The sequence below is a fragment of the Phyllobates terribilis genome, unplaced genomic scaffold, assembly GCF_046119375.1.
Source record: "Phyllobates terribilis strain yellow unplaced genomic scaffold, ASM4611937v1 Scaffold_4__5_contigs__length_816908805, whole genome shotgun sequence".
Lineage (NCBI taxonomy): Eukaryota > Metazoa > Chordata > Amphibia > Anura > Dendrobatidae > Phyllobates > Phyllobates terribilis.
Genome location: NW_027362764.1, coordinates 521,516,956 through 521,543,630, shown reverse-complemented (window position 1 = coordinate 521,543,630; position 26,675 = coordinate 521,516,956). Strand labels below are relative to the sequence as shown.

Here is a 26,675-nt window from a genome sequence, read left to right as displayed (position 1 = left end):
CCTAACCCCTATGGATGTGCAATGGAAGCCATTAGTGATCAATGAGGCTGAAAAAGCACAGAAATACATAATAAATATGTATCAGATGAAATGTATACTAAAAAAGACAGTATTTGAAAATTATATTTCTAGTTCCTTTTCATTTTAGAAGATGTTCTCCAAAGGTTATTTATTGAGCACATCTTGAAATCAACTACTACATACCATATCACCCAATAAAAGTATTTTTGGTTAGTGACTGCGGCAATAATAGCATACGTGAGTAATATAAAAAGTGCACATGTGTATGTGTTGTTATTAATATCCACTTTCAAAGTGAAATAGGACACCGTCAGTGAAATCAGGGTATGACCAAGCTTCACATAATGCTGCTGTGATTTTCTGTTCTTGAACATTGAGTTTCCATCTTCTAACTTGAAGAAATGAAAGACGTGGGAGTGCAGAAAAAAACATGTTAAACTGAGTACATTTATGTGTGGTCTAACAGCCCGCCACATCCTGTTTTACTATCTCTTTTGATAGTTTCAAACAAGCAAGCAACTTCATCTTTCTTTATAATACGTGGGTAATGTCACGGGTTACCTGAAGTTCTCAGTCATCTGATCATGTTTTTTGGCAATGGAAAAGCTTTATATGAAAATGGAAAAAATATATTGTTGATTGCAATGGCAGGATGAGTCCTCTTAAACCTTCAAAAATATTAAAAGGCAAATGGTGAAATTATTTGATGACCTATTAAATTACTTTTAAGAAAATGGTCTCCTATAGCTAAACACTGTAAGGCTCGGCTATCAAAACAGTACCATACATATTGATAAAACCTGACATGGCGTTCTTTTTATAATCAGCACTAGAAAGAATAAAGCTGAAATCTTATTGGTTGCCAAGTGATATCATTTGCTGTAGTGGTTATACATGACCCATGTGTGTCACCCTGGCCTGGATGCCACAAGTGTAATTAAAGCTGTGTCTGAGAGCAAGGGGGAGGTTCTCTAGTTAGGGGAACATTAGCATGCAGTACCTCCTGTCTCAGGCCAGTAGGGGGAGCAGGCTGCCCCTATAAAAGATGGTGCTGGGGGCAGGGTTAGAGAGAACTGGATGGCCTGTCTCAGCACTGAGACGTGTCCCAGAGTGGAGCAGGGACAGAAAGTTGCACTGCACCTAAGAGGAAGTGTGGCAGGAGGAGAGCCACAAGCCGGAGACAAGAGGCGAAGCAAGCCTGTCTTGGCAGATAAGAGACTGACTTTACCAGACTTTGGTGTCTGAGGCTGGGAGGATTCTACATCCTCCAGCAGATAACCAGTCCGCAAGGGACTGTATATCCCTTGGCCTAAGAAGCCTGGAGGCCCTGCCACAACCGAAGGGACCAGTAAAGCCGTACAAGGCTGGGAGCAGAAAGGAACCCATGTCGCAGGCCATACTGGCGAGAATACACGGAAAGCTTGGAAACGTGGGCTGTTACCCTATAATGAGGAGATAGCCAGAAGGAGCGCAGAAAGCACGGTAGGCCTACACCCTCACCCTGACCAGGGCCAATTTCCCCGTTGCTCTCAGACATCCAGGTCCCCTCCTAGCCGGGACTGTTTATGGGTCAGTTTACCTGTTTCAGTAAAGACCCTGGACTGCAACCTATTGTCTGTGTGTTCCTTCACGCCTCCAGCACTACTGGTACTGGGACTCTCACCACCATCACCCCCACCATCCACTACACTGCCCTGGGGCCACACTCTTCCCGTGTGGAGTCACACCATCCCAGCTGCACACCTCATCAGCCCCAGCGGTCTGCCTTGCAGCGGCGGTACCAAATGACCGCAAATCCACGGGTGGCGTAGTCGGAAATTATCAATAGCACATAACGGACTACCACTGGCCTGACCACCCTGAGCCACGGAACCGGGTTGCCACTACTACTCCTATCGTTCCCCCTATTGCCCGGATCCGAGTATCCGAGTGCCCCACGGCCCAGGGGGCGAGTCAGCTTTGGCGTAGTCGGCAGGATTTCGTGCCCGCAACCACCGGGTACTGCGTGCCTGAAAAAGACTTTTGTAACTTACCTGTGGCGAAGTTTCCCGCCGTCCGGAGTCGTTTCCCGCCATCCAGAGCCGATTCCCGCCATCAGACGCCATCTTGGACCGTTTCCTGCCGTCTTCTGCCGTCTTCCCGCCATCCGCAGCTGTTTCCCGCCATCGGACGCCATCTTCAGGACGCCGCGCGGGAAGAAGAGGGGCGTGGACGTCAAAACCGCGCGAGATCCGAAGCTCCGCCCCACGCACCGACGCTGCGCAAGGTCCTGGAAGGGAGAGAGAGCGACGCTGACGTCATCAGGACGCGACGCCAGGTCCTCGTCCATAGCAGCAGCAGCGGAGCCGCGGCCTACAGAAGAGGATCGTCGGAAGGTAGGCCACGCTTAACTAGGGGGGAGGAAGATGTCGGACACAGAGGTGCCCACTACCACCAACGCAGCTGCAGCAGCGGTGATGCCCTTTTCCCTGCCCTACATCCCTGGAGCGGCATGGCTGCCCAAGTACTCAGGGGAGCCCCATGCCCTAACTGACTTTAAGGAAAGGCTGTACAGTTTGTTCCAAGTCTACCCCCTGACAGAGGAACAGAAGGTCAGCATACTAACAGGGCAGTTAATTGGCGCAGCCCAAAGGGAGGTAAAATCATGGCCCACTGAGGAGAAAAGGACTGTGAAGGGTATTCTGGCCCGGCTGCGGGGTACCTTTGACACACGTACCTCCGCTGAGATTAAAATGAGGTTCTATGGATGTAAGCAGCGGGCACAGGACAGCATCAGAGACTATGCCCTAAATCTGCAGGAAGCCTTGAGGGCTATTCAACAAACTGACCCTGGCAGCGTGCAGGATACGGATAAGCTGCTAACAGAACAATTCATAGAAGGTCTGCTGTCTAGCGCCCACAGGGCCCAACTGCGCCTCATGTTCTTTCAGAACCCCAACCTGACCTTTGCCCAATTTAAGGACAGGGCCATAAGGGTGCTCCGTGAATCTGCAACCAGTGGCGCTATAAACCCCTGCTCTCACCTACCACCAGGAGGCGGCGCCCTCCTCTATGGACCCCGTGGGGACTGATGCACAGGCCCTGAACCAAGCCCCGTCGAAAGATCTGCACCACCAAGTCCAGGAGCTGACCAGGAGCGTCGCGGCGTTGACCAGGACCGTCCAGGCGTTGCAAGTGGACCCGTCAAGACCCATCGAGCTGGCTTCAAGTCCGGAGGATGTCCCGTGGCGTCGACAGAGGAGGATCCCGTCGTTCCGAGGGAGGCCCACAGACCGCTACGCAGAGGATGGACAGCCCATTTGCCGTCGATGCAACCAGCCCGGACACATTTCCAGGTACTGTAATTTAAACGGGTCCAACCTGGGGCAGAGGGCCAACCCCCAGGCATAAGATCACCAGGCCCTTACAATTGGCGCAATAAGTACGTTGGGGGGCGCCCGGTTTTACCCGTGGTGCTGGACGGTATCCCCATGAGCGCCTTGCTGGATACTGGGTCACAAGTAACCACTATCCCTTATGTACTTTTTAAGCAGTATTGGACTGATGCTGATATCACACGGTATCCAGACAGTAACTTGAGCATCATCGCCAGTAATGGCTTACCCGTGCCGCAGATGGGGTTCAAGGAGATGACCATTAAAATTGGTAAAGTTGAACTGCCGGCACAGGGAGTGATTATTGTGGACATTGACCGTCGTGAAAGTCACCCTAAAATAACTGTGGGTACTAACGTAATTGAAAATTGTCTTTCAGAGGTAATTGCAATTTTACAACAGGTGGCGGTGAATGCTAGTTCCAGCCAACAGAGAGTCCTCAACAAGGAGATAAAAGCCCTGATGAGACGGCAGCAGGTAGAACTGTCTGGTGGTGAGATCGGTAGCGTAAGACTGAGTGACCCATTCCCCATTTCCATGCCTCCCAAAAGTGAAATGATGATCTGGTGTCGGACTGCAATCGGGTTGAGAGGTAGAGACTACCAAGCCATGGTAGAACCCGTGTACTCAGACAGCAGGCCCACCATTTTGACTGCCCGGGGGGTGGTTGATGTCCGTCATGGGAGGGTGCCCGTCCGCATCCTCAACATTGGGGAGAGGGAGGTACACTTACCCAGGTACGCTACACTCGCCAAGCTGTTTGTGGTCGAACACAAAGCTATCAGGGCCGTGGAACCCTTGCCTCCATCTCCTCAGGCGGAGGGTAATGGCTCCCAGAAACAAAAGGAGGACTGGTGCCAGAAACTCCATGTGGGTGCTGACTCCACTCCCCTGCACCAAAAACAAGGAGTCTACCGGGTGGTACAGGAGTACGAGAGAGTCTTTAGTAAGCACCCGCTAGACTTCGGCAGAGTAAAGGGGATAGAACACCACATCCCCACAGGGAGCCACCCACCGATAAAAGAAAGACACCGACCTGTACCCCCTGCACATTATCAGAACGCAAAGGGCATGCTAAGAGAAATGAAGGAAGCTGGGGTCATTAGAGATAGCTGTAGCCCCTGGGCAGCTCCCTTGGTTCTGGTGAAAAAGAAAGACGGCACCATGAGAATGTGCGTCGACTATAGACAAATCAACCGTATCACCCACAAAGACGCATATCCGCTGCCTAGAATAGAGGAGTCTTTAGCCGCACTAAAATCAGCTAACTTCTTTTCTACTTTGGACCTTACTAGCGGGTACTGGCAGGTTCCTGTGGCAGAGGCTGACAAGGAGAAGACTGACTTCACCACCCCGATGGGACTGAGTGAGTTCAACTGTATGCCTTTCGGGCTCTGCAACGCACCTGGGACCTTCCAGCGGCTGATGGAATGCTGTCTAGGGCACCGAAACTTCGAGACGGTCCTCCTTTACCTGGACGACGTGATCGTCTATTCGAAAACCTACGAGGACCATCTAAAGCACCTGGCCGAGGTGTTCGAAGCCCTGGCACGCTACGGCCTGAAGGTGAAACCATCAAAGTGTCACCTGTTGAAACCAAAGGTCCAGTACCTAGGGCACGTGGTAAGCGCGGAAGGAGTGGCCCCCGACCCTGACAAGGTCACGGCAATCAAGAGCTGGCCAAGCCCCTCGAACATCAAAGAGGTGAGACAGTTTCTCGGGTTGGTAGGCTACTACCGAAGGTTCATCCCCGGGTTCACCAAGATGGCAGCTCCTATGCAGGACCTCCTGATCGGACAGTCTAAGTCCAGAAGTCAAAAGCCACCCTTCAAGTGGGATAAACCGGAAGAGGAGTCCTTCCGCCAGCTAAAGATGGCCCTCACAGGGGACGAGATCCTGGCCTACCCTGATTATGGCCAGCCTTTCATTCTCCACACAGATGCCAGCAATGTGGGACTGGGAGCCGTACTGTCCCAAAACCAACAGGGCAGAGAACGGGTGATCGCATACGCCAGCCGGAAGCTGAGGCCCACCGAGAGGAACCTGGAGAATTACAGCTCCTTCAAGCTAGAATTCTTGGCGGTGGTGTGGGCCGTGACGGAACGCTTCAAGCATTACCTGGCCTCCGCAAAGTTCACCGTGTACACGGACAACAACCCGTTGACACACCTGGACAATGCAAGACTGGGTGCCCTAGAACAGCGGTGGATGGCCCGTCTCTCCAACTATTACTTCGTGATCAAGTACCGGGCCGGCAAAACCAATGCCAACGCTGACGCCCTATCGAGGATGCCTCACTTACCTGAAGGTGACGAAGACCCAGAAGAGCTGGAGGAGGTAGAACTCCCCGCGTTTCACCGGTATGGAGCCGCTCAATACTCTCACCGCGTGAAGGAGGAGGATCTAACAACTGTGATGATCAACCCCCTACCTCACCACAGCTGGGCCGAGACCCAACATAGTGACCCTGCTGTCTGCCTGGTGAAAGATCTGCTGACCCAGGAAGACACCCGCTTAGATCCAGATGCCCCAGAGGAAGCCAAGCAGCTATGGAAGGAGAAGAGCAAGCTGTTCCTCTACGAAGGCAAGTTGTGCAGAAGGATTGTCAACCACCGGACGCAGGAGCTGACCTGGCAAGTCGTGGTCCCAAGGCGGGATGCAGCTATGGTCCTGGGGGCTTACCATGACAGAGCGGGGCACTTCGGTTGGAAGAAACTGGAGTTCCTGCTAAGAGGAAGGTTCTTTTGGGTCGGCATGAGAGGAGCTGTAGAAAAGTGGTGCAGAGACTGTGGCCCTTGTCACCTGAGGAGGAAGGACCGCACCAGCCAGAAGACACCCTTGAGGCCCATCGTCACCACCCAGCCTCTTGAGCTGGTAGCTCTGGACCACGTCAAATTGGCTCCAAGCCGGTCTGGATACATCTATGCCCTGACAATCGTGGACCACTATTCCCGTTTTCTAGTGGTGGTCCCGGTAAAGGACTTGACTGCCCAAACAGCGGCCAGAGCCTTCCAGCAATATTTCTGCCGTCCACACGGGTATCCGGAACAGGTCCTGACAGACCAGGGTCCAGCGTTCAAGGCTGAAATCTTCCAGGAGTTCTACAACCTCTATGGCTGTAAGAAGATTCGTACAACGCCTTACCACCCCCAAACCAACGGGATGTGTGAGAAGATGAACAATATAGTCATTGATCTCCTGAAGACGTTGCCCCTGGAGGAACGCAGCCTGTGGCCAGAAAAACTGCCGGACCTGATAGACCTATACAACAATATCCCGGTGAATGCTACAAACTGCACCCCGGCTTACCTAATGCGAGCTAGACCAGGTAAGCTGCCCGTAGACCTGGAGATGGGAGTCCTAATACCTGAGGACACCTCCCCGGATGCGGACTGGGATACGGAAAGGCAACTGCAGTACAAGAAGGTACAGGAGAGTGTGGAGAAGAGCCTGGCCCAGGTGAGAGAGAGGCAAGAAAAACTCTTCAATCAACACGCCCTTGCTGGTCCCCTAGAACCTGGTGAGCAAGTCCTAAAGCGAAAAAGAAGGCTACATAAGTTGGACGACCAGTGGGAAAGGGAACCCTACACCGTACTGCAGTCTGACCACGACAACCCAAAGGTGTGCGTAATCACCAAGGACGGAGGAGAAACCACTAGTGTCGTCTCCAGAGACCGCCTCAAAAGATGCCCCGAGCAACTCCGTAGTGCAGAAGAGGATCAGAGTGACCTTGAACCCGCAGAGGACAAGGAAGAAATGATCAGCACCGTTCTCGGAGAGTTCCCTCAGTCCTGGACTCGCATAAATGATGATGGCATATCCCATAGTGGTACCTGTCCTGCATTTCCTGCAACCGGCACAACAACAACCAACATCAGAGCCGGAAGGTGAAGAGGAGCAAGCGGTTCCAGAGGCAGAAGAGCCTGTACCAGCAGCCCAGGAGAGTCAACCCTCTGCTGACAGTGAGCCTGCCATGCCTGCGGTAAGCCAAAGGACCCGCAGACAGCTGCCTGCCCTACCTGTACACCCAGCTGGTAGCTGTACCCCTAACGCTAGTGGGGAAAGCCAGGTTGGTCCACTACCAGACAGTGGGCTACGTAGATCAACCAGGAGCACAAAGGGGCAGATACCCGCTCGCTGGAGAATATAGAGTGTACTAAAATTGTAAATAACCCTGTTGCCAAATGTTAAATTGTTTGCCAAGTTACATGCTTGTTTGGTAATTCTGTGTTTCAGTTTCTTGCAGCTACCATAAGGACTCACAGGTTATGGACTTTTTATAACCAGGACCTTGTATGGACTGCGTTCGGAGCTTAACCAAGGAATGAACTAAGACTGTAAAGGACTTGGGGTAGGACAGACCCCCACCTGGCTAAGGCTCCCCGTTGTGTTGGTGATATGGACACCTGGTCACAGACCACACTGTGACCTTAAGAACTCAATCTGTGCGTCGTCTGTATGTTATTGTTTTATGGTTATGCATATTGTCTTTGTTTACTGTTTAGTCCCGGAGTACTAAATTTCACTAGGGGGGAATGTGTCACCCTGGCCTGGATGCCACAAGTGTAATTAAAGCTGTGTCTGAGAGCAAGGGGGAGGTTCTCTAGTTAGGGGAACATTAGCATGCAGTACCTCCTGTCTCAGGCCAGTAGGGGGAGCAGGCTGCCCCTATAAAAGCTGGTGCTGGGGGCAGGGTTAGAGAGAACTGGATGGCCTGTCTCAGCACTGAGACGTGTCCCAGAGTGGAGCAGGGACAGAAAGTTGCACTGCACCTAAGAGGAAGTGTGGCAGGAGGAGAGCCACAAGCCAGAGACAAGAGGCGAAGCAAGCCTGTCTTGGCAGATAAGAGACTGACTTTACCAGACTTTGGTGTCTGAGGCTGGGAGGATTCTACATCCTCCAGCAGATAACCAGTCCGCAAGGGACTGTATATCCCTTGGCCTAAGAAGCCTGGAGGCCCTGCCACAACCGAAGGGACCAGTAAAGCCGTACAAGGCTGGGAGCAGAAAGGAACCCACGTCGCAGGCCATACAGGCGAGAATACACGGAAAGCTTGGAAACGTGGGCTGTTACCCTATAACGAGGAGATAGCCAGAAGGAGCGCAGAAAGCACGGTAGGCCTACACCCTCACCCTGACCAGGGCCAATTTCCCCGTTGCTCTCAGACATCCAGGTCCCCTCCTAGCCGGGACTGTTTATGGGTCAGTTTACCTGTTTCAGTAAAGACCCTGGACTGCAACCTATTGTCTGTGTGCTCCTTCGCGCCTCCAGCACTACCGGTACTGGGACTCTCACCACCATCACCCCCACCATCCACTACACTGCCCTGGGGCCGCACTCTTCCCGTGGGGAGTCACACCATCCCAGCTGCACACCTCATCAGCCCCAGCGGTCTGCCTTGCAGCGGCGGTACCTAATGACCGCAAATCCACGGGTGGCGTAGTCGGACATTATCAATAGCACATAACGGACTACCACTGGCCTGACCACCCTGAGCCACGGAACCGGGTTGCCACTACTACTCCCATCGTTCCCCCTATTGCCCGGATCCGAGTGCCCCACGGCCCAGGGGGCGAGTCACATGTGTATTATATACCCCTGTAATGATATTATACCGCCAGCTTCCAAATGCTACAAATGCATCACATATTGACCTGTTTTCTCTTTGTTCATACTAAAAGGCGTTTTCTTCATTTTTTATGGAATAGTGAATATTGACAGCACGCCATGTACTGAAAGGGGGTTGTGTAGGACTTATATATTAAAGAGTTTATCCACTACTTTCACATTGCTGCACTATACATTGGATAGGGCAATGTATGATCGGCTGGGGTCTAACACGCGGCACCCCCGCTGATCAGCTGTTATCGGCGGCGGCTGCCAGTCGGAAGTCCTTACCTGTGGTGCTTGGCCATCAAGTTGAAGTGGCTGGGGCTTGTTACTGCACATCCGCCTCCTATTCAATTGAATGGGAGGCAGATGTGCAGTACCCCGCAGCGGGCACTACAGATGGACGGCCAAGCACTGCAGGTAAGGACTTTCGGCCAGCGGCACCGATATCAGCTGATCGGCGGTGGTTCCGCCTGCGGGACCCTGTCCAATCATATATTCATGCCCTATCCAATGCATAGGGCATCAATGTGAAAGTAGTGAATAACTTCTTTAATGATCGATCCCTAGGATAGGCCATCATTATAAGATCAGTGGGAGTTTCAACACCTGGTACAACCTCTGATGAGCTACTGTCATATCACATGGCAGCTGGACGGAACCAGGACAGAACAGCTCCTTACATTGTGTCGTGGCCTTTCTCAGGTACTAAAGCTCAGCTCTCATTCACTATAACAGGAGTTGAGCTGCACCTGAGAACATCCACTGCACAGTGAATAGAGCTGTGGGGTTCCTTCTCCATACACTGTTTACTTCTGGCAGCTGCGGGACCTGAAAGCAGCTGATCAGGGATACTGGTTGTCGGAACTTCACCAATCTGATATTGTTGACTCATCCTAAGGATATCCAGAGGATCATCTATGCTAAGTATAGGTCAAAGATATATAAGTCCTGTAGAACAATGGCTTCCCAATGTGGGTCCAGATTCACTACCACAGAAGAAATTAGGCATTACACAGGTGAATGGTGTGTGTGATGCATGGGCGTTACTGGCCCACAAGAGATACTTAGTGCACTTGAAAAATGTATTTTTAGGGGTTGCTTAGCAGTGTACAGAGCAGAGTTGTACATTAGTAAATATAAATATACTAAAGGTAATATACAGTAGACTGTAATAAACTTTAATCAACCGAATAGGTCAGAAGACACTGACCAAGAGTCTGACCCCGAATACAATAAATCCAAAAAATTTAGAACAGACTCATTCTAATGTGTCAAAAATTAATTCTTTAATTCAATTATTACAATTATTTCAAAACATAAAAAACAGAATTAAAAAGAGAATTTAAGGGGAAGATGTGATACAATGCAAGATCTGATGGCATGTGGTTGTATATACATTGACTATGTAGCTAGAATATAGAAAAGTCTCAGTGACAAATTAATATTATAAAATGCCATATTTTGAAGGCTTTACATTTGAAGTGATTTTCCCCAAAAGCAACAAATAGGTGATGTGTCTGATTGCAGGGACCACCCGCATTGGGATCTGTACAGTACATGAGAACTGTGGAGCAGCCATTGAGTGGAGCAACCATTGAGCATGCAAGCTATTTCTCCATTCAAAGTCAGCAGGGCTGATGTTTCTCTCGACTACCTTTGTGACTCCTATAGATTTTGAATGGAGCAGCACTGCGCATGTTTGACTTTTTATTCAGACAGCAAGTACATTTTAAAAAACAGTGGTTTTTAAAGTACATGTAATGTCCAGGTTATTTTATTTATTTTATTTGGTTAAGTATCAGTAATGTATGTACTATATGTGTAGTAAAATAATTACCAAAAACTGCCTTCTGCCAGCTTCCAGCACCTCTTCATTCCACTCCTGGATCATGTGACCACAGTTGTGACTAACCTGTTCACTCCTGTTTTTGCTGTGTGAACAGGAAGTCACTTCTCAATCTCAGTCAATGACACTTAGAACGAGGTTCTCATAGATTTACATTAAGTGAGTCAGGAACAGTTTTACTGTGAGCTTTCCAGAACGAGCTGCAGTCCCAGGATGGCAGAGAGTGACCAGAACAACGCTGGAAACTGCAAAAGACAGCAACTAATAAGTCTTTTACTACATACACAGAACATATATTACTGATGCCTAATGGGGGGAAAAGAAAAAAAAATGAAACAAAAAGCCAAAATGGAACTTTAAAGGACACCTGTCAGCTGATACCTGCTGCCCTATCCATGGGCAAAATATATCAGACACTGGCTGCATCATTTCAGCCATACATGTTAAACTCTGAAACGTTGCAGTGTTTCAGAGAAAAGCATACTATAGTTTACTAGCCGGGACTGAGCCTTATGGGAGACTAGTTGGACAGGTGGATCCCTCACAGCTTCTCGCCGCCCGCTATACTTGAGTGATAGGTCTCTCCCTATACACGAACGCAGGGAAAGACTCCAGGTCAGTGTTCTCGAACACCTAACCGACTAGTCTCCAGTGTAGCTCGGTCCCCGTGGCTATTAAACTATGTTTTTCTCTGAAATACCGCAGCCCATCAGAGTTAAACATCTGTGGCTAAAAATCATGCAGCCAGTGTCTGATATATGTTGCCCGTGGATCAGGAAGCATGTATCAGATGTCCTGTTTCCAAAGGTAAATACGTGTGAAATGCCATATATAGAACATCAAAACCATGCAAACCGTGACAGTTGCTGTAAAATGTGAACTTGTGTGCAATTTTTTTTCTGCAGATGTATTCAGTTGAATTTAAACTGTTCCTGTGTATTCATCTGTTGTGGAGCGCCAACACTAAATACCAGTCACTTGACTAGTAATTGTGAATGGCGGCCATGCACATTAGACAGAAGTAGGCTGATGGTTGAACAATCAATACACTGGTGTGAATGATCGTTTTGATATAATATTATAGATATTTTAGTCCATATTGTCCCTTTACAGTCTTTTAACCTGGCCTTACAGTTTCAGTAAAACGGGGAAAGACAATATTTCATTCTTGGACTGTTCTTTTAAGGCTGTGTGCCCACGTAGCATTTTTCAAGCGTTTTTGATGCGGAATTTCCGCAGCGTAAACGCTTGAAAAACGCTTGGTAACACGCACCCCATGGTCCCCAATGGGATTCCGCAAGTTCTATGCACATGCTGCGGATTTTTCCGCAGCGTTTATGCTGCGTTCAAAAATCCGCAGCATGTCATTTAATTTTGCGTTTCCGCAAGCAGAATTGCCTTTGTTCAATGCATAAAAAACGCAAGGCAATTCCGCATGTGGAAAACGCGTGATAAACGCGCGAAAAACGCGCGATAAACGCGTGCGGAATTCCGCATGCGTTTTTCCGGGAGAGGACTTGCATTTATGCAGCAGAAATTTTCTGCTTCATAAATGCAACGTGGGCACATAGCCTAAGAGTTCTTTTAATTGTTTGTGGATGTCAGATCTCTTATCTATCAAAAGTCACATGTGGCCAACTTCTTTCCAGATGATGATGGGGTTTCATTGATTGGCTAAAAAGATATTTTTCTCTTACATTAACAGTCATTAGAGTTTGAATCATTCTTTTTCATCAACATTAGTTTAACATTAGCCTAACCTGCAGTCATCCTGACCCGGATTTTAATATTACAAACCAGTTATTACTTGCATTAACCATTTCCGGATGCTGAATGTTGGTTTTATTTATTTTTTGACTTAGCCTACATATGCACAGTTGATACTGGGAAATGTATTCTTTGTATAACAGTCATATATGTAATGCAGTGGATTAGAACAGAAAAATTGAGACCTTTTCAGGGCAAAATTCTGAGGTACATTTCTAATGCAAAATGTATTTGTATTCTTAGCTTTGCATTTGCATACATTATCATGTACCAATAATTACCTTTTTGGTTACTCATGTTTGGGTCCTATTTCGCACTGATCTAGACACCTACAAATTGGAACGGCTCTATAGATTCCACATGATGATATTCATCTCCATTGATGCTGGTGCTGAAATATGCCCATATTAATTCATGAGCAGGCTATGGCGCAGAAAAATATGTTGCTCTTGTCTGATGCAGTTGTACTTGCCGCAAACATATGGATAGCTGTTCCACTGACGCCCACCAGGGTATTCCCTCTGAGGCAGCTTTCAGGTGTTCTGGTGGGTTGTGTTGAGGAAACCCATACTGAGATTCGTCAATCTGTTATTTCTTCCTCTTTCTAATTTGAGCAGATGTTGTTTCTTTGTATATAGGTTTTTTTTAGGGAGCTGAAAGATCAAAAAGAGTTAGCAGATACATCAATGTATATGTGTAGAATAAAAGCATAGAACAAGGTAAAGTATGTAAACCTGTGATCCATAGAAAAATGGTAAATCAGTTGTAGAAAAAAAAAATGAGAAGAGCGTGGTCTCAGCCCTTGTAGGAATATCAGTGACTCTGAAAGATCAGGAATTGTCAGTGACTTATATTTTGATGACACTGCTGCGTAGTTGCCATTCTTGATGCTGCAGCTCACTTATAATTGAAGTTAATGGGAGCTAGGCTGTAGTACCCCAAAATTAGCAGTAGGCACCTAATAGAGATGATCTGATACTGGTGAGTTAAGCTAAGCATAGGTCATTAATATATAATTGCTGAACAACAATTTTAATAGCAGAACATCCTAAAATGTACTTAGTATTAGCTATATTACCATTCAAGTAGAAAGAGGCCTAAACTGATATTTTTGTCTGTTATCAACATAGATATTTTCTTGTATTCGGGGAGAAAGATTAGGGTGTTTGCATGTGTTGACATTCAGCATATCTTTGTGGCAATCAGGTGCTTGTGGTGGCTGAGGTGGTATTGAGTGGGTGGACTGGGGAGGGATGGAAACAGGAGGGATGTTGTACAGCTTGCTTTAGATGGCCTTTGCCAGGTTCAGTCATTTCCTGTCCGTCTGCCAAAAAACACATGCTGATAAATTGACATGAAATGATGAGTGTGGGAACTGTATAGCCTGACAGTGTACAGGACAAGACGACAACGACACAAGAGGCATCAGCTCATAAAGTGTTATCTGTACATCTAATTGTGTTATTGTAGAAAAATGACTTCTTTATTGTTGTGCTCCACTTTATAACACATAGCTAAAGAAATAATAGTGGAAAATAGAGAGGAGATGAGACGTAACAGCTGAGAACTGATGTCTATACTCGGAAGTCAAGCTGCTCCCAGCTGTGCTCCGATCCCAGGCCTCGTCGCTACATTATATGGAAATCTTTAGTTGTTAACTAGTTGGAAAACGGTTGTTGTGTCAGTTTAACAAAATATCTCAGAATAATATAATAGCAATATTCCTCACATATACATTTATCGTCATGAGAAAATCTAAGTACACCCGCTTTGAATTCCATGGTGTTATGTATCAAGACATAATAAAAAAAACCTAGTCATAAAAAAAGGTAAAAAAAGGTAGATACATTAAGAGGGTAAGTAACAGGCAGATTCTGCTAATCAAATGTGCTTGACCATCTATGTAAATCAAAAGTTTAGGTAGCTTGTTTGTCTGAACAATCTAGGCATGTGTTAGCACAAGGAAAAACATAAGCAATTACCTTAGAGAAGCAATTATCGCTGCCCATCAATCTAAGAAGGGTTATAAGGCTATTTTCAGACAATTCCATATTAGGAAAGATTATTCACAAGTGGAATACATTCAAGACAGTACTCCCCATATTTCCCAGGGGTGGACATCCCACAGTCAGCCTGTGCAATGCTCAGAGAAATTACAAAAAAAATCCCGAAGATCTACAGCTCAGACTATAAAGGCCTAAGTTAACAAGTTAAACGTTCAAGTGCATAACAGAACAATTAGAGAAAGATTAAACAATTATGGCTTGTATTTTGGATTTGCAAGAGAAAGACTCTTTTTTCTAAAACGTACATGGACACACGGTAAAGTTTGCAAAGCTACTGTTGTGGCTCAATTTGGGGATTTGATCTGGTGACCTGTTGCTGCATGGTCGTTTCATCTGTCTGCTGAGCTATTGCCCTTTCTTCCCTGTCCAAATGCTGATGGGTTTCTATTGTCTTTGTTTTCCCTTCTTGGTTTGATCCTCTCCAGGTATTTCTAATTTTCCCATTTTGGTTTGCTTTATCACATTCTGGGTGAAGTTTTATATGTTCGCCCTTCACTACACTTCCTATCTAGCTATACCTCTTTGTGGATGTGTGTTCGGTAGTTCTAGTCCTTCACCTAAGTGAGTTTACCTTGTTTGGTAAACTCCAGTTGTATTCCTACAGTGAATCTGTTTGCTTTCCTTTTACCACTGTTAGGTATCTGAAAGGTTACTTGTTCCATTTTTTTGATTCTCCTTAGTTTTCCCTCTATACCCAATATGAACCTGTTTTCATTTCTTACCCCAGGTTTTTGTATCTTACTTCACACTTTCCTCTTCCCGGCCTTTTAGGGACTTAGATCTCAGGTGGTGTTCTTAATTGTGCGGCTAGGGCCTTTCTAGTCTGAACAGGGACCAGTTGGGTGTAGGTGTGACGTCTCTCTGTGGTTGAACTTCCCTTTTCAGTTACCCGTGTGTGAGTGTGTGCATGTTCATAACCACTACATGTTATTAAACCACAAGACTTCTGGAACAATGTCCTTGGAAAGATGAGACCAAAGTGGAGATGTTTGGCCATCTCATACCATCAGCAAGGTGATGAAGGAGTGATGATTTGGGCTCAATTTGCAGCCACAGGACCTGGACACCTTACAGTTGTTGAGTTGACCATAAATTCCCCTGTATACCAAAGTATTCTATAGTCAAATGTAAGGCCATCTATCCAAAATCTAAAGCTTGGCTGAAACTGGATCATACAGCAAGGCAATGTTGCCAAGCACATCAGCAAATTTACATCAGAATGGCTGAAAATAATCAGGTTTAATTTCAAAGAAATGTGGGCCAAAATTTCTCTAGGATAATTTGAAGTCTGATAAAGTCATAAAGAAAATGATTACTTTAAGCTATTGCTGCCGAAGGTGATTCATGGGGTGTACATAATTTTTCACACACTGCTTCTGCATTTTGGCCTATTTTTGTTAAATAAAGAACGACCGGCAGTAATTTGTCATGTGTTGCTCATCTGAGGTTGTATCAGACCAGGAACAGATGTTTTTTTTTTATTATGTCCTGATATACAGTGGTGATCAAAAGTTTTGCATTTTTTTTTAAAGTGTGATTTCTTCTGTCTGGTTGTTGTGATGCCATTTCCTTGGTGATGAATTGAAATGGCATGACGTTGTCATCATGCAAGACCTTAATTTTAACCAAAATGCTTTTGAATATAAGTATGGCCATTTAATTAAAGAAAACTGACAGTCAAAAGTTTTGCATATACTATTTATTGATCACAACATATAGTGTAATTGATTGTTTACAATGCCATAACATAGTATTTTGTAGCATAACCTCTTGCTTTAATCACTGCACCACAACGACGGGGCATTGAAGCCACTAGGGTATTCAAGACATCTTGAGGGATCTTGCTCCATTCCATTTGCAGATCTGCAAACAATTCAGATTCTGTATTGCTATGGGTATGGGCCCCAACTCATCACCCTAACTCATCCCAAAGGTGCGCTATAGGGTGCAAATCAGGTGATTGGCTTGGCCATTGCAACAGGCGAAGATTTTTCTTTGCTAACCAATTTTTGACTAAATTGGACGTGTGCTTAGGATCATTGTCTTGCTGGAATTTCCATCCCCTGCCTACTTTGGTTTTACCATGTGGCAGCAATACATTCTCCAGTATATCCTTGTACATGGTAGCATTCATATTTCCATCAATTCTATGCAGAGGGCCAATGTCAGATGCAGAAAAGCAGCCCCAAACCATGACATTGCCTCCACCATGTTTCACTGTAGGTGTTTGGTACCTTACATCATTACGTTTTCCAATTGAGTGGTATATATAGTGCTTGCCATCACTACAAAACAGATTGAACTTGGATGCATCCGACCACAACACCTTAGACCAGTCTGTCTCTTTCCATTGGCTCTGTTCTTTGGCAAAATCAAGTCGGACCTTCCAGTTCTTTGCCGAGATGAAAGGCTTCTTGCTGGCAACCGTGCATTCAACCCTACTGCTCTTAGCCGTCGCACCACAGTTTGGCGACTCACTTTGACCCCATATTCTTCGTTCATTTCGTGCAAAATCTGTACAGCACTTTTATGGACATGAGGTACTGACTTTTTCTTAATAATGTGATCAACTCTGGAGGAAGTTTTCTGCTGTCGTCCACTTCTAGGTTTGTCAGCTGTTCCATAACCTTCTTTTTCTTTCTTTAATATACGTGACACGTGACTCTGAGAACAGTTGAATTCCATAACTACCTCTTTTTGGCTTTTGCCTGACTTCACTCTCAGAATAATAAGCTTCCTGACATCTGGTGATAAACTGGGCTTTGTCTTTGCCATGTTTTAACCTTAAAACACACACATAAAAAAAATGAAATTTTTGGCAAAATTCGACTACCCATGACAAAGTATGCAAAACAGTTGACCCTTCAAATGATGAAAACTAACACATAAAGGGATAAAACAATGTCAAACACACTTTTCGTCCTTATAGATGACAACTATTTGCTTCTGGTTTACTAAAATCACCAGGAAAATGTCATCACAGCAACCAGACAGAAGTAATCACACTTTTAAAAAAAATGCAAAACATTTGGTCCCAATTGTATGTAAAACCGTAGAATTCAAAGAGGGTGTACTTAGTTTCTTTCTTATGACTATATAATTTTTTTTTAAATCTTTTCTAAAGATAAAGGTCTTTAAGTGTCAGGTTATGTTTATTGTAGTCACAGTGTATGATATCTAAAAAAAATGATCTCTTTACATGAAGGGTGAAGTCTCTATGTTAATGTTGAAGCAGAAAGGTGTACATGTTGGAAAAACCTCCACAGATAAAAAGTTTCACACTCATGATTGATGACAGTGTATAACAATGGAGGAATAGAGATAAGGTCAGTGTTGTAATATGCAGCATTTGAGCCCCAATGAAAAATATCCAAATGGGCCCCCAACTGTCATGGGTCTTTAATAGTACTGGTTTTCTCATATGAGCCAAACGGTCCCTTTTGGGCCCCAGAGGCTCTAAAGCCCAGGTGCGACTGCATCCCCTTCATCCAAAATGTTGTCAGCCCTAGGTTTTATAGACACAGAGATAGGAACTGCCTGATTTGACAATGTCTCATGGAGAATTCACCTAGATGGCATAATTAAAGATATTCATGTAAATAAGTTTTGTCTCAATATAGTGTCTTTCGAAAATATTTTATTTATTTATTTTACTCGCTTATATAGCACCATTAATTCCACAGCGATTTACAGACATTATATTTATGTTATATATTATGAAGCATTCTTTTATATGTTGTTGTTATTTCTATGATGATGAATAAACCATTGTATTTGCAGTTAAAAGACCACTCCAGCGTTTTTTTTATTGCCCCCTTTGTTATCAGTCAGTAATGTGTGTGTAGTGAGTGCAATAAAATACTAACAGGTTTCTGTCTTCTGCCGTTTCCAGCGCTGCTCCAGTCCTCTTCTGCATCATTTGACCTCAGCTCTTTATTGCAAACTCACACAGGGGAGCATTAGCTCATTTCCTAAATGTAGGTCTATAACAGTCTTATTCTGAGTCTCATAGACTTGAGAAAGTGACCTCTTGTCCATACAGAAGACGCTGTGTGAGCCGGCTGATAACAACTACAGTCACGTGATGCAGGAGAGGACCAGAGCAGCGCTGGAAACAGCAAAAGAAAGCGACGGATAAGTCTTATACACACATTGCTGATTGATAGCAGAAGGTAATATAAAAACTTCTCAGATACATCCTTTAAGATTAAGTTTACATAGGCTTTGCTCCATCCAGATTCGGATTTAGTGTTGTATCTATGTAAGGTATAATATTCCTGGCTAAATATATTTTCTTTTAAGAGCGACATACTTTTACTTCAGCCAAATCTGGCTCTGGGTACGATTCACAAGTATATTTTATAGGTCAGTAATTGACATGTTCATTTATTTACTAGGTAGATTTAATCTCTTTTTCTTGTTTTTATTTTTGCAGTAAATGAGATCATAAGGAATGATTTATCCAGCAACAATATCCACACATAGCTCTGACAATCCTGGACTTACCAGACAGAGATCCCTACCTGCCCTAAAGTGAAGACTGGATTGGACTCACCACCAGGACCTTTCTTCATATTATGGAGTTTCTATCTCCGCTACAGCAGATGTGTTTAGTCTTCAGCAGAATGATCATCTCAAGAAAAAAAAACATGAAACAAACATTGTGACTATGTATCATATGGAATCTAACTGATATACTTGACAAAGCTGAGGGCCAGGAACCGCATCTGATTCTTTTGGCACCACTGGATGCCGGCAGTGCCTTAAATGTTCATATTTTGGGCATTAGGATGAATCAAAAAGCTTTCTGTTTGCTACCAAAAGAAGTATTTTCGGTGCAATGGACTTCAAAGCGATTGTTCAGCTTGCCGATTTGGGTGGAAGCAGACTTTATTGTCAAAAGGTTAAAAAAAAAGGCAAAAATTGGATGTATATACAAAAGATCCAGCAAACTCGCCTTAATCTCTGCGCCTCAAGAAACGCCAGTCTGACTCTTTATACTATATTTAATCCATATAAAGAAATCCATTTTAATAAAAGAATGTTTTGTTCTTAATTTGGAAGCAGAGCACACGAGAGATAAAAGCACATAAAAGTATAATAACCATAAATGCAAGTTAAAACATGATTTAATCCCTAGATGATGCTTAATAGTATCAAACATCTGTTCCTGCCATTGACATAACTAGCTCAATTTTAAAGCATATTGGGTTACATACAAATTAGGCAATGCTCCTCTTTCCTCACCTAGCAAATAATAATCAAAGCAGTTCTATTAAGTTAAGCCTGACGTCTAATGGCACCTCGCGTTGTATTCGGTGTTCATCGTGATCATGGCCAAGTGCAGTATATTGTATGCATCGTGTTGCTCCATCCCGACAGCAAGCACTTTAGATGAAACGCAAAACGTCTTGGTAGAGTAAAAGCAACAATCTTCGTGTAATTTGTACATAGGTGACTTTAAGATTGTAAATATTTATTAGGTTTCACAAAAGCCTTATATCTCTAATTCTTCTACAGTAGGAGTGGTGGACTCTGCTGCCTCCGCAGTTGTTGCGAAACTACATTTCCCAGAATGCCAGGTGGCAACGCATGCTTGGAGTTGTAATGGATAAAACAGCTGGACGGCCACAAATTGCCTCGGGCTGTATGCCGGGAATGTTACCAAAAATGGCTGGCAATGCAGTGCTATGTGAACTGTGTCCATATGTGTTAATATAATTTGGAGTATAGTAAAGATATGTAGTATGATCCTGTTCATTATCTATCGTACAAGTAGCAGCTAAATACTAGTGATACATTTTTACTACATGTAACCGAACTCTAGCATGGTCTAATTGAGAATACAATGTAACTAATGTTGTGCCTTAGTAATCAATGCCCTCTTCTGGAAAAATGCCTGAATTACAAGCCGACCGAAGGTATCTGGCTTGACGAAATATAATGCTGTGTATTAGGTCTTACCTTTCAAAATGAAATCTAAAAGCCATATTTAATATTTGCACATTACTGTGATAAATTGAATGAATAATATGGCTTTTTTTCTGTACAAACCGGGCTTTTCATTATTGTAATAACTATCTTTTAACTTTCCATGTGTAATCAAAAGACGTTTACCCATTATTATAGCACTATAAGATTTGCATGATATATGTATAATAGATGACCAAGTAGACAGTTCAGTGCTCAGAGACTACGTACGTTGGCTATCCCTGAACGGTATCAATAAAGCAATATTATGGAGCCAGTATTGCCGTGCTTTCTCTCTCTGCTTAGTTTCATCACATCTTATGTGTCTACCAGCCACTCATTTCTTCGTTTTATTACTTGCTACTTAAAAATGGCAGATAGATTCTGCAGCGCTGTGTAGAGATTATCACCATACGGACGTACAATGAAATAGGGTGCATCAGTATTCCATCAGTATTTCATCAGTATTCTATCAGAAACTGAACAGATCCATTTTTCAAAAATGTATTATAATAGAGATGCAAGAACTGATCCATTACTGATGTATCTTTATGTTACGCACCCCCTCCCATGGACTGTAATGGGCATATTCTTTTCATTTAACTAGTCAAAACAATACCCTGCATTTTTAAAAAAAAAATTGAATGTATGGCCAATTAATTGATTAGCTCAATTAATTTATATTAGCACCATATTTCAATCTGAGTAAAACAGATTAAATACGGATGACAAATACACTTTTGTGAAAGAGACCTTATTTGCTATGCTAATTGGATAGCTTATCACTGTATTTGGAGTGTGGGAGAAAAACCAAACAAATATGGAAATAACATACAAACTCCATACAAGTGTTGCCTGGTCAGATTCAAACCCAGGACGCCACTGCAGGGCAACCATCTATTTTGCAACTGGTCCCATAGGGGGAGGGTTACACATTTATGCGCCCTGTTCTGAAATACACCTTTAAGATCCACTCCTCATTTTTACTTAGGCAACTGGCAGACGCTGAGGCCAAAATTCGACCCACTGTGGTAGTGGTAGCTAATTGCGCATGATATGGTTCACAACGGGGTGGGAAGAGAGCTTCATCTGCTACCCTTAAAAAAACATTAAAAATTGTATCACCTGTGTTGTGTGAACCTGGCTTTAAAAAGATTATTTTATTCTTCCTTTGGCCTAGGAAAGCCAAGATGAGCAGATGCTAAAATCAGGAATATTCTTTAAGGATATAACATAATAAGCTCTCAGGATATACCATAATACAGTGAAGGAAATAATTATTTGATCCCTTGCTGTTTTTGTAAGTTTGTCCACTGACATAGACATGAACAGTCTATAATTTTAAGGGTAGGTTAATTTTAACATTGAGAGATAGAATATCCCAAAAAAATCAAGAAAATTACATTGTATAAATTAGACAAATTTATTTGCATTTTGCAGTGAGAAATAAGTATTTGATCCCCTACAAACCATCATGAGTTCTGGCTCCTACAGACCAGTTAGACACTCCTAATCAACTCATTACCTTCATTAAAGACAGCTGTCTTACATAGTCACCTGTATAAAAGACTCCTGTCCACAGACTCAAATAGTCAGTCAGACTGTAACCTCTACAACATGGGCAAGACCAAAGAGCTTTCTAAGGATGTCAGGGACAAGATCATAGACCTGCACAAAGGCTGGAATGGGCTACAAAACCATAAGTAAGACGCTGGGTGAGAAGGAGGCAACGGTTGGTGCAACAGTAAGAAAATCTAAGAGATACAAAATGACTGTCAATCGACATCGATCTGGGGCACCATGCAAAATCTCACCTTGTGGGGTATCCTTGATCATGAGGAAGGTGAGCGATCAGCCTAAAACTACACGGGGTGAACTTGTTAATGATCACAAGGCAGCTGGGACCACAGTCACCAAGAAAACCATTAGTAACACACTATGCCTTAAAGGTTTAAAATCCTATAGTGCCCACAAGGTCCCCCTGCTCAAGAAGGCACATGTGGAGACCCGTCTGAAGTTTGCCAATGAACACCTGGATAAGTCTGTGAGTCACTGGGAGAAGGTACTGTGGTCAGATGAGACAAGAATTGAGCTCTTTGGCATTAACTCAACTCGCTGTGTTTGGAGGAAGAGAAATGCTGCCTATCACCCAAAGAACACCGTCCCCACTGTCAAGCATGAAGGTGGAAACATGTTTTGGGGGTGTTTCTCAGTTAAGGGCACAGGACTACTTCACTGCATCAATGGGAGAATGGATGGAGCCATGTACTGTAAAATCCTGAGTGACAACCTCCTTCCCTCCGCCAGGACATTAAAAATGGGTTGTGGCTGGGTCTTCCAGCAAGACAGTGACCCAAAACATACAGCCAAGGCAACAATGGAGTGGCTCAAAAAGAAGCACATTAAGGTCAAGGAGTGGCCTAGCCAGTGTCCAGACCTTAATCCCATAGAAAACTTATGGAGGGAGTTGAAGCTCCGAGTTGCCAAGCGACAGCCTCAAAATCTGAATAATTTAGTGATGATCTGCAAAGAGGAATGGACCCAAATTCCTCCTGACTTGTGCGCAAACCTCATCATCAACTACAAAAAACGTCTGACTGCTGTGCTTGCCAACAAGGGTTTTGCCACCAAGTATTAAGTGTTGATTGCCAGAGGGATCAAATACTTATTTCTCACTGCAAAATGCAAATAAATTTATCTAATTTATGCAATGTGATTTTCTTGATTTTTTTGGGATAATCAATCAATGTTAAAATTAACCTACCCTTAAAATTATAGACTGTTCATGTCTATGTCAGTGGGCAAACGTACAAAAACAGCAAGGGATCAAATAATTATTTCCTTCACTGTATGTTCTCAGGATATACTATAATAAGCTCTCAGGATATACTATAATACAGTTATATGAAAAAGTTTGGGCACCCTATTAATCTTAAGCTTAATGTTTTATAAAAATTGGTGTTTTTGCAACAGCTATTTCAGTTTGATATATGTAATAACTGTTGGACACAGTAATGTTTCTGCCTTGAAATGAGGTTTATTGTACTAACAGAAAATGTGCAATCTGCATTCAAACAAAATTTGACAGGTGCATAAGTATGGGCACCCTTATCATTTTCTTGTTTTAAATACTCCTACCTACTATTTACTGACTTACTAAAGCACTTTTTTTGGTTTTATAACCTCATTGAGCTTTGAACTTCATAGCCAGGTGTATGCAATCATGAGAAAAGCTACTTAAAGTGGCCACTTGCAAGTTGTTCTCCTGTTTGAATCTCCTCTGAAGAGTGGCATCATGGGCTCCTCAAAACAACTGTCAAATGATCTGAAAACAAAGATTATTCAACATAGTTGTTCAGGGGAAGGATACAAAAAGCTGTCTCAGAGATTTAACCTGTCAGTTTCCACTGTGAGGAACATAGTAAGGAAATGGAAGAACACAGGGACAGTTTTTGTTAAGGCCAGAAGTGGCAAACATCAGAAAGGCAGAGAAGAAGAATGGTGAGATCAGTCAAGGACAATCCTCAGACCACCTCCAGAGAGCTGCAGCATCAACTTGCTGCAGATGGTGTCAATGTGCATCGGTCAACTATACAACGCACTTTGCACAAGGAGAAGCTGTATGGGAGAGTGATGCGAAAGAAGCCGTTTCTGCAAGCACGCCACAAACAGAGTCGGCTGAGGTATGCAAAAGCACATTTGGAGAAGCCAATTTCTTTTTGGAAGAAGGTCCTGTGGACTGATGAAACCAAGATTGAGTTGTTTGGTCATACAAAAAGGCGTTATGCATGGCGGCAAAAAACACAGCATTCCAAGAAAAACACTTGCTACCCACAGTAAAATTTGGTGGAGGTTCCATCATGCTTTGGGGCTGTGTGGCCAATGCCGGCACCGGGAATCTTGTTAAAGTTGAGGGACGCATGGATTCCACTCAGTATCAGCAGATTCTTGACAATAATGTTCAAGAATCAGTGATAAAGTTGAAGTTACGCAGGGGATGGATCTTTCAGCAAGACAATGATCCAAAACACCGCTCCAAATCTACTCTGGCATTCATGCAGAGGAACAATTACAATGTTCTGGAATGGCCATCCCAGTCCCCAGACCTGAATATCATTGAACATCTGTGGGATCATTTGAAGAGGGCTGTCCATGCTCGGCGACCATCAAACTTAACTGAACTGGAATTGTTTTGTAAAGAGGAATGGTCAAAAATACCTTCATCCAGGATCCAGGAACTCATTAAAAGCTACAGGAAGCGACTAGAGGCTGCTATTTTTGCAAAAGGAGGATCTACTAAATATTAATGTCACTTTTCTGGTGGGGTGCCCATACTTATGCACCTGTCAAATTTTGTATGAATGCAGATAAATAAACCTCATTTCAAGGCGGAAACATTACTGTGTCCAACAGTTATTACATATATCAAACTGAAATAGCTGTTGCAAAAACACCAATTTTTATAAAACATTAAGCTTAAGATTAATAGGGGTGCCCAAACTTTTTCATATAACTGTATGTTCTCAGAATATACTATAATATGTTCTCAGGATATACTATAATATGTTTTCAGGATATACTATAATAAGCTCTCAGGATATACTATAATAAGCTCTCAGCATATACTATAATATGTTCTCAGGATATACTATAATAAGCTCTCAGGATATACTATAATAAGCTCTCAGGATATACTATAATAAGCTCTCAGGATATACTATAATATGCTCTCAGGATATACTATAATAAGCTCTCAGGATATACTATAATATGCTCTCAGGATATACTATAATATATTCTCAGGATATACTATAATAAGCTCTCAGGATATACTATAACATGCTCTCAGGATATACTATAATAAGCTCTCAGGATATACTATAATATGTTCACAGGATATACTATAATAAGCTCTCAGGATATACTATAACATACTCTCAGGATATACTATAATAAGCTCTCAGGATATACTATAACATGCTCTCAGGATATACTATAATAAGCTCTCAGGATATACTATAATAAGCTCTCAGGATATACTATAATATGCTCTCAGGATATACTATAATATGTTCACAGGATATACTATAATAAGCTCTCAGGATATACTATAACATGCTCTCAGGATATACTATAATAAGCTCTCAGGATATACTATAATATATTCTCAGGATATACTATAATAAGCTCTCAGGATATACTATAACATGCTCTCAGGATATACTATAATAAGCTCTCAGGATATACTATAATATGTTCACAGGATATACTATAATATGTTCTCAGGATATACTATAATATGTTCTCAGGATATACTATAATAAGCTCTCAGGATATACTATAATAAGCTCTCAGGATATACTATAATATGTTCTCAGGATATAGTATAATAAGCTATCAGGATATACTATAATATGTTCTCAGGATATACTATATTATGTTCTCAGGATATACTATAATAAGCTCTCAGGATATACTATAATATGTTCTCAGGATATACTATAATAAGCTCTCAGGATATACTATAATATGTTCACAGGATATACTATAATAAGCTCTCAGGATATACTATAACATACTCTCAGGATATACTATAATAAGCTCTCAGGATATACTATAACATGCTCTCAGGATATACTATAATAAGCTCTCAGGATATACTATAATAAGCTCTCAGGATATACTATAATATGCTCTCAGGATATACTATAATATGTTCACAGGATATACTATAATAAGCTCTCAGGATATACTATAACATGCTCTCAGGATATACTATAATAAGCTCTCAGGATATACTATAATATATTCTCAGGATATACTATAATAAGCTCTCAGGATATACTATAACATGCTCTCAGGATATACTATAATAAGCTCTCAGGATATACTATAATATGTTCACAGGATATACTATAATATGTTCTCAGGATATACTATAATATGTTCTCAGGATATACTATAATAAGCTCTCAGGATATACTATAATAAGCTCTCAGGATATACTATAATATGTTC

At 43.2% G+C, this 26,675-nt stretch overlaps 1 protein-coding gene across 6 annotated transcripts in view; it reads left to right on the top strand.

The window, feature by feature from the left end:
• Window positions 1-21,075, top strand: part of NFATC1 (nuclear factor of activated T cells 1) — a 234,998-nt gene extending 213,923 nt beyond the window's left edge. For 3 of the 6 annotated variants that reach the window (XM_073678904.1, XM_073678907.1, XM_073678903.1), the window contains one exon: window positions 19,123-20,953. In XM_073678904.1, the coding sequence (XP_073535005.1) occupies window positions 19,123-19,172 (50 nt within the window). In that variant the 3' untranslated portion in view covers window positions 19,173-20,953. Of the gene's footprint in view, window positions 1-19,122 lie in introns of all 6 variants that reach the window. The other 3 variants (XM_073678906.1, XM_073678908.1, XM_073678902.1) reach the window with 3 other exon arrangements.
• The last annotated feature ends 5,600 nt before the right edge of the window (window positions 21,076-26,675 follow it).